Source organism: Homarus americanus, unplaced genomic scaffold (assembly GCF_018991925.1).
Source record: "Homarus americanus isolate GMGI-L3 unplaced genomic scaffold, GMGI_Hamer_2.0 scaffold47115, whole genome shotgun sequence".
NCBI lineage: Eukaryota > Metazoa > Arthropoda > Malacostraca > Decapoda > Nephropidae > Homarus > Homarus americanus.
In genome coordinates, this window is record NW_024724809.1 from 662 (window position 1) to 10,343 (window position 9,682).

Below are 9,682 nucleotides of genomic sequence, written 5' to 3' on the forward strand. Positions count from 1 at the left end.
TGTCATAACTGACCTGAGAGACAAAGGCTGTCTCACTGAACAAGCTGTCATAACACCTGAACAGGCTGTCAAACCTGAACAGCTTCATAACTAACCTGAGAAAGCTGTCAAACCAGAGACAGACTGTCATAACTGACCTGAAACAAGACTGTCATAACTGACCTGAGACAAACTGTAACTGACAACAGACCATAACTGACCTGAGACAAGGCTGTCATAACTGACCTGAGACAAGACTGCATCTGACCTGAGACAAGCTGTCATAACTAACCTAGACAGACTGTCATAACTAACAACAAACACACCAACAAAAACCAAACAAACCACAAACTGACCTGAGACAAGGCTGTCATAACTAACCTGAGACAAAATATTGGTCATACTTGTAGATGATAACAAATATGAGTCATCCTTATTAACACTGACAGTCATAGTGTGTAAGTTGATAAATGTAATATTTGTGAAACTATATTTTATTTTCATGCCAAGTTTAAAGATGGTAACTGAGCTAAACGATGATGAGATATTTGATAACTTGATCCATCGCTAAAAAGCCCGTTAGACAATGTTACCTTTCATAGGAGTTGCCATACCTGAGCAATACTGAGGCGCTCTGTGGCCGACGTCTCGAAGTGCTGGTGTACTTGTGCTCGCCGATCACCACCATGTCGCTGGTGGTCATGCTAAGACATAAGCTGTGTTACTCCTACACTTTTGTCACACATCACCAGTATATTTGATCTTCCTAGTACTATTCTCTCTCTTTACCAATGCTTCTTTCTTGACTTGCAAGATATGAAACCTTTATATGCAAGTTTTATTTGTCTGCAGGAGAATCTGAGGCACAGAGGAGTTTTCATAATGATCAGGTGTCTGTAGTTATTTAATGGTATTTGGAAGACTGTAGAAGTTTATAGATTACGATTTGTGTTTAGGAAGAACTTTCCACAGGTAAATATGATCTATCCATGATACTGGATAAAGTTTTGGACAACATTACATGATATGAAGATCTGTAGCTCACTGAAGACAATAGGACGTAGCAAGAGGCGATGAAGTTAAATTATATTGCCACATATATATTTTTAAAATTATTTATAATATATTGTTTGGGGTTTATAACCCTACATCAACCTTTACCCATGCCCGCTGAAGATTGATTTTAAGTGCATTTTTGTAAACTTATTTTGTATAATAGCTAATGATAATGATAATGAACTAATTTAATCAAAATTTAATTAACTCGGGGAATATAGAGAGTCGGGTCAGACGGTCCGTTACGATAGGTCGTAATCCTAAAGATTAATTGCCATTTGATTAGTCAGCCGATGATGAGGATATTAGAAATTACCAGGAATGATGTTTTTATTAGTGTAGTCACCCAACACAAGATGGAGAGCCCTGGTGACTTACACGGCAGCGCAGTGAGCAGCAGTGAGGATCCACTGGTTACTGATGATGGAGGCGCCACAGAATGGTGTTGAGCCGGAAGAACTGACGAGAGCCACTTGTCAGGGATACTCGTGTATCTCAGTTGGCTGACCACCCACGATACGAGTCTGTCGGTTGCTTGTCCACACTCTGTACCCACAACATCACACAACTTCTTAATCCTTGCATATATTTAACACCACATACTAACATTTGAAAACGTCCAACATGTAAATAAGCCTTTTTTTATGAGGATTAGCCCACAAAGGCACAGGACAATGACCCACATCGGGGCCTGGGTGTAATAATAATTCAGTAAAAGTAAAATTTATACACAAATAAAATATAATGATAATATTAATGAAAACAACACTGCAATAATAATAATAATAATAATAATCATAATCATAATCATAAAAAATAATAATAATAATAATAATAATCATAATAAAGAAATACTAAAATGGAAAAGGGATCAAGAGGAAATAATATATGTATGTTGTGTTGTCAATGGTAAGAGAAACAATTGAGACCCTGCAATTGTATGTAAATGAGGCAGAAAGTCAGGTCAGCAACCTGGGACTTGGTCACAATTTTCGTGATGCCATATGGCAGCAGGGTCTACCATTAGACAATACATTATGCTTCCAATATCTTCCCAGGCGGTAGTACCTCCCTGTTTAGTAGCTACCTACTACTACAAATATTACCGTTATAATACAGACAAAAGATTTTCAGGAACTAGATGATTTGATTAAATAGTTGCTAGATTCACAAATTGACATTCTAATATATATATATATATATATATATATATATATATATATATATATATTATTATTATATATATATATATATATATAATATATATATATATATATATATATATTGATGTTTATGTTTTGATGTACAGACACAGCAGACCGGTTTGTCCCGATTCACAAAGAGACAACAACAGATTACGTTATACATACTGCAGCTTGTAGCTGAAGGGACGGTAGTTGCTGCTGGAGTCTTAGTGGTTGAGCCTGACCCTTGACCAGAAAAACACAAGTCGTTGCTTCCTTCACTCGTCTTAGCCTTCAGCCAGTCCAAATACTCTGCAAAATTGGCTCTTATATCAAGTCAAATATTTATAACAGTCTTGAGCACATACTATTAACGGTTTCCAAGAAGACTTCGACGTTATATGACATAAGTATTGAGATTTAACTTACTAGTGACCCGAACGTAGACTCCTGGGTAGTTGGGCATAGCACACCCATAGCCCCATGACACCACACCTGCCAACACCCACTTGCCATTCTCCTTACAGCCAAACCTCCAGAATCACCCTGCCAACATTTTAATATGATTTATGTATCGTCCTGAAAAAAAATACATTTATTTCATACAGAGATTCCTTGTATTTGTTCCAGAGTACGTGAACACTGACCTGACAAGAGTCCTTCCCACCAGCATCGTAACCAGCACAAAGCATGTCACTGATGCTGTTACCATACGACTGCTGGCACTCGCTGTTACTGACCACTGGAACCTGAACCTCTTGTAAGACATCGGGTTGACTACCGCCTGCAGGTAAATATTGGCGACGCTTTGATCAAAAGTCATAGGCTTCATATTTACTCTGCACTACTTGAGTCTGTATATGAAGTACATCCATGTTAAAGTAACGCTATAAAGTACAGTACCTGAACTCAACGTTCCCCATCCAGAAACAGTGGCGGTGAAGCCGGTATAATCTTCACTGACGCTGGGAAGACAAGCGGGTTTAACATTTTCATTCAAAGAAGCTTTTGTGGCAAGCTTTAGTACAGCGATGTCGTTATCTTGTGTACTGCTGTCATAGCTTTCATGGTTAATGATCCTTTCTACAGAAATACGCTGCTGGGCACTGGTGGAGCTGGTCAGTTCATGTGCCCCTAGGAGAACCTCCACATCTATCCCATAATCAGTTATTCTAATGAAAAACACATAAAGCATTACAACCACAAAATACAGTGTTAAAAGAAAAAATATTATATCCAGATTTTCGAAAAATAACAAATAACTCGATAACTTACGCTTCCACAATGAGCAGCCGTAACAACGTAACCATCATTATAGAGAGAAGCACCACAGAAAACCTGGTTGGTTCCCTTTACAACGAGTGCCGCTTGCCAGGGGTACTCATTCACCTCCGTCGCCACTCCTCCCACAATGCGGGTGACGCGGTTCACTGTGCCACACTTGGCTGATAAATAAAATGTTACATCTGTATTACCTTGTCTATGAAACTTGATATTTGCGTAGAAAAGTTTTCATGGTTTTCCATCTGAAATTTGTGCCTATGACATATTACTATATCAAATCAGTACATTTTCTTCATCGTTAGTCTTACACAAATATAATCAACTCGTTTCAGTTAAAAACGTACAGCATTGACCGTTGTCGACGGAGATGTCAGTGACGTCAGTAGTGACTTGGGTGATGGTCTGAACCTTGCCTGGAGACGTAAACAAAGATTAACATTCATCACATATTATCAACAATTATCATAGTATCTAACAACTTTATAATTACAATAATCATTCATAATAGACATACTTTGTCTATATTGAAGACAGTTCGACACAGCAGTGACCCACACTGCCTTCACAAAAGAGGTTATAAGAAATAAACTGTCAAAGCTAAAGGTTCATAAGAGTCCCGGCCCTGACATGGTGCATCCCAGAGCGCTAAGAGAGTTGTGCAACAAGCTTCCTGAGCCCCTGAAGATCCTGTTCTGCAAATGCCAGGATGAGCAAAAGGTCCCCTGTGATTGGAAAATGGCTTATGCGAGTCCTATCTTAAAGAAGGGCGATCGTCACCCACAAATAACTGTGGACCGGTGAGCCTCACCAGCATAGTATATAAAGTATTTAAAAGCATTATAAGAGATGCCATGATGGAACATCTACGAAACCACCTTGTAAAGGATTGCCAACACGGTTTTATGCCAGGTGCCTGCTTAACACAATTACTCAAAGTACTGGACGTTTGATCCAAATTCTAGAACAGGGCGGCAATATCGACAATATATACCTAGATTTTGCCAAGGCTTTCGACAGCGTACCCCATGAAAGGCTGAAAATTAAATTGAAAGGTACGGATTCGAGGAAATGTCCTGGCGAAGATTGAGACTTTCCCCATGACTGCAAGCAGTGTGTGGTGATTAATGACACGAAATCATCATGCGTACCCATCACAAGCTGGGTACCACAGGGTAGTGTATTGTGACCGCTGTTGTTTGTTTGCTTCTTAAATGACATGCCTGACGCTGTACACTCCTCCATACAAATGTTTGAGGATGACGCCAAGCTATTTCGAAATTAAGAACCAAGCAGACTGTCAAGAGCTGCAGAAGGATCTCTGTGAGCTTGAAGAATGGTCGAAGAAATGGCTGTTAATATTCAATGTACCGAAGTGTAAGAGGCTGCACCTGTTAAGTACCAACAGTAAGGAGGGCAGTCCCAACGGACAGAGAAACTAGTGTATATTGACAATAAGCTGAAGTTATCGGGCCATTGCGAGAATAAGGTGATTCAGGCAACTAAATTATTAGGTCTCTGAAGAAGGTCGTTCAGATATCTAGACGGGCCTTTCTTCGTAACGATCTTCAAGATTGAGGTGCTTCCCCGTCTGGAACCCGAAATATGGCTAGGGACTGTCAGTTGACTAAAAATGTCAAAGAACGGTCGCTAGACTGGTGCCTGCACTTCGGAACTTCAGCTACCCTGAGAGATTAGAGCGCCTGAAATTGCCTAACCTTATTCCACAGACGGGCAAGGGGTAACCTAATTGAGGTATAGAAACATCTCAAAGGGCACCACTCAGTCGAGTGTCCTTACCTGGAGCCGCTTGCCCCACAAGGGGTCACAACTTAAGGTTGAGTAAAGCCCAGAAAACTGTGAGGGGCAACTTTTCTGGAGTGAGAGTTGTGAACTCTTGCAACAATCTGCCAGAGAGTGTTGTGACGGCACCGGGTGTGAGCTCCTTCACGACCAGATTTGATAAGCACTAGAACATGTTCAGAGAAATTCAGAAGCCAGTGCATGCCTAGTATCTGCCAACAGTGGTTAACAGAGACGTGACCGATCGCCCAAGCAGCTAATTAACCAATGAGTGGTGAAGAGGGTGTGAAAAAAAAAAAGATAGACTAGATGTTACAATCCAGTAATAAGAGATACTGTTGGCAGGAAACAGCCGGCTGAGACTCCACCAAGTGATGGTGACAATGTACCGCCACATCTAAGGGTGAGTCTTGTTTCTACAGCAACTATTACTGAGATGTATTATCAGTCTCTCGTGTATCACAATATTGTACTTACATGGTTATATAATGTGCGTACATATTTACGACCAGTTACACATCTTATACAGTAATTACTTACCGGTGCTCTAGTTCAAGAATCACTTATCACAGCTTGAGTCAAGGTGTTACTAAAGGTGGTACAGTATTCAAGGTGGAGGGTTGGTGATGCTCACACTCACTCGGCGTTAAGCAACACAAAAATGTTTGGTTCAAAAGACTGTTTCATGTTAACAGCTGAACTGATGACCAATGAAGAAAGTTGTTGTGTTATGTCAGGTGACTGAACCAATAAATAATGTCAGGTGAGGCCTGGTCTTAGGCTATGTTGGCACCTGTTGAAACTGAAGTCTGTATGAAACAAGCCAATTAAAACTGGGACCCATAAAGACTGGAACCCATAAAGACTGGGACCCATATAGACTTTAACCCATTAAGACTGCGACCCATTAAGACTGGGACCATTAAGACTGGGACCCATAAAGACTGGGACCCATAAAGACTGAACCCATTAAGACTGCGACCCATTAAGATTGGGACCCATAAAGATTGAACCCATAAAGACTGGGACCAAAGATGGAACCCATTAAGACTGGGACCCATAAAGACTGAACCCATTAAGACTGACCCATTAAGACTGACCCATAAAGACTGAACCCATTATAACTGGGACCCATTAAGACGGGACCCATTAAGACTGAACCCATAAAGACTGGGACCCATAAAGACTGAACCATTAAGACTGGGACCCATAAAGACTGGGACCCATAAAGACTGAACCCATAAGACTGGGATCAAAGACTGGAACCTATAAAGCAACCCATTAAGACTGGGACCCAAAAAGACTGGAACCCATAAAGACTGGAACCCATAAAGACTGGAACCCATTAAGACTGGGACCCATAAAGACTGAACCCATTAAGACTGGGACCCAAAAGACTGGGACCCATAAAGACTGGAACCCATTAAGACTGGACCCATAAAGACTGGAACCCATAAAGACTGAACCCATTAAGACTGGGACCCATAAAGACTGGAACCCATTAAGACTGAGAACTCATAAGACTGAACCCATTATAACTGGGACCCATTAAGACTGGGACCCATTAAGACTGGAACCCATAAAGACTAGGACCCATTGAGACTGGGACCAATCACACTGGGACCCAAAATACTGGGACCCATAAAGACTGGAACCCATAAAGACTGGAACCCATAAAGACTGGAACCCATTAAGACTGGGACCCATAAAGACTGGAACCCATTAAGACTGGGACCACTAAAACTGGGACCATTAACACTCAGACACATAAATACTGGGACCCATTAAGACTGGAACCCATTAACACTGGCACCCATTAAGACGGACCCATGAAGACTGGGACCCATTAAGACTTGGACCCATTAAGACTGGGACCCATTAAGACTGGGACCCATTAAGACTGGGACCCATTAAGACTGGGATCCATTAAAACTGGCACCCATTAACACTGGCACCCATTAACACTGGCACCCATTAACACTGGCACCCATTAAGACTGGAACCCATTAACACTGGCAACCAATAAGACAGGGACCCATTAAGACTGGGACCCATTAAGACTGGGACCCATTAAGACTGGGACCCATTAACACTGGGATCCATTAACACTGGCACCCATTAACACTGGCACCCATTAACACTGGCACCCATAACACGAGACCCATTAACACTGGCACCCATTAACACTGGGACCCATTAAGACTGGGACCCATTAAGACTGGGATCCATTAAGACTGGGATCCATTAAAACTGGGACCCATACTGGCACCCATTAACACTGGGACCCATTAACACTGGGACCCTTAACACTGGGATCTACTTAGGTTAGGTTAGGTTTATACTGAACTTTACCAGTCGAGAACTTACCAGAGGGGACACAACACAGGAGAAACCTTGAGCTTTTCCTCTTCTGTTTGTCTTGAAAACAATATTCAAAAGGTCAGTGTCGCCTCCTTCACTGAGAGTTCCAAGGTTGCCGCAGAATCTGAGGGAACACAAAGTCGGGTGATAGTGATTAAGTAATTAATACATTAGTTTATTATATCATATTGTACTTTTATCTTATATGTTGGTTCAGATTAATTAATGGATATAAAAATAAATAAAGTATTGTATACTTTACTGTATACTTTACTGTAGCTGTTGGCAGTCGTGTGGTGCCCCCGTCAAAGCTCTCAATATTTAACAGAATAATGACAAGAGACGCCATTGTCTTTTAAAATATATCACCTGTTGTTTAATGTATTGCCGTCTTCAAGGAGGAGAACGTCACCCCTGCACCTCCTGGAATTCTTTAAATTGAATGTGCGCAGTCGATGGAGATGGTGGAGTCTGAAGCTGATGCCTAAAGATATACATCTTGCCTTAGTATCATGTTTCAGAAAAGATGATATAATGTTAAGTTTGAAATTATGGGCAGTACAGAGTTATCTTAAATGCATTTCAACACAATACACGCACACAATATTATATATATATATATATATATATATATATATATATATATATATATATATATATATATATATATCACCTCACCTGCCAGAGATTCGAACCTGCTCTGTACTATCAAAGCCTGTTCAACGAGCTCGTTGAACAGGCTTTTGTGAAATATAACAAGTCTAGGACTGCTTTAGTATCCTGTTGGTCCAGAGGTGGCCTTCCCAAGTCACAGTCGGGTCATGGGTTCGAATCCTGGCGGGGTGAGGTGACTATATGTAGAATCCCACGTTCTTATTGGCTAATGAAATATATATATATATATATATATATATATATATATATATATATATATATATATATATATATATATATATATATATATATATATATATATATATAAAAAATAAACCACTGCTTTAGGCTAGATGAGTGAGAGTTATACCAACAGAAGAGACATCCCGATATCACCCCTTTCTTCACGCAGGTAGATCAGACACTCACCTGAAGGTCCACACACAATTATGGCGGTTGGGGTATTGTTGGGAAAGTTCTTGGACTGAATCCCTACCGAAGTGCCGGGTTCTAGGGTGTGCTCTCCACAGGACACGAAACTACCTGTAATGATGTTATCACACAGACCTCATGAGTTAATTATACAATAATTATCTAATTCGCAAAGTTAATTTTTTAAACATATAGAGGCCATGACAATCGCACTGATTACCTAACAATACAGTACTGTACTTGCAACCCAAACAACAGTGATGTAATGTACTGTGTCTCACTGAGTTAAAGACACCTTAAAACAGCAATTGTCGCAATGACATGGACGAGATTTACCACATGATATCTTACTTGCTTTGGTTGAATCTGCCAATCATCGCCCCTTAGGTTGAATCTCCCAATCATTGCCCTTGTTGAATCTGCCAATCGTCACCACCTTTACCAGTGTTCCTGTAATAGTATACAATGTAAGTTTATTTTCTTGACTGCCAGACGGGGAGTATTAGGCAAAATAAAAATAAGAATTTCATACAGCACAGCAACAACTAACACTTTGGGAAATGAAGAACGGCTAGGTGTTAACACAGTGACAATAAACTCAGAGTGACTTACTTGGCCACAGTGACTGTTGAAGCCTCGCTTCTGACGCCCCACAATACCACACGTATTTATGCCTTCAGTAATAAGACTCTCTCTCTCTCTACTATTATTTAAATCTTGATAAACTTGTTAAATATATTTCATACTAATCTGTCTCAAAATGTTAATACAGTACAGTATAACATCACAATATAGCTTTTTATAACCAGTGTAATATTTCTTCCTGTAAACAATTAACATTGTCATATCTATTTGAGGTCCATTTTTGTTTCATTAAGTCTTCGCTGTACAAAATAAAGTCCTTCTCAGTTCTCTCATCCATACCTTGAATC

At 40.2% G+C, this 9,682-nt stretch overlaps 1 protein-coding gene and 1 long non-coding RNA gene across 2 annotated transcripts; both read right to left on the reverse strand.

Annotated features, from left to right (window-relative positions):
• Positions 1-2,313: 2,313 nt before the first annotated feature.
• LOC121864565 (trypsin-1-like) lies at positions 2,314-3,624 on the reverse strand (the record flags this gene model as incomplete). The annotated part of the gene is given in 6 exon segments (XM_042363634.1): positions 2,314-2,531; positions 2,649-2,750; positions 2,753-2,765; positions 2,867-3,003; positions 3,123-3,391; positions 3,495-3,624. Coding segments are annotated over 6 exon segments (777 nt in total), but the record flags the coding sequence as incomplete, so codon positions are not given.
• Positions 3,625-3,847: 223 nt separating this feature from the next.
• On the reverse strand, positions 3,848-8,118 carry LOC121864566. The gene is made up of 3 exons (XR_006088607.1): positions 8,034-8,118; positions 7,671-7,788; positions 3,848-3,916 (listed from the first exon to the last, which is right to left on the reverse strand). It is a non-coding gene; the product is annotated as an uncharacterized LOC121864566 (long non-coding RNA).
• Positions 8,119-9,682: the final 1,564 nt, after the last annotated feature.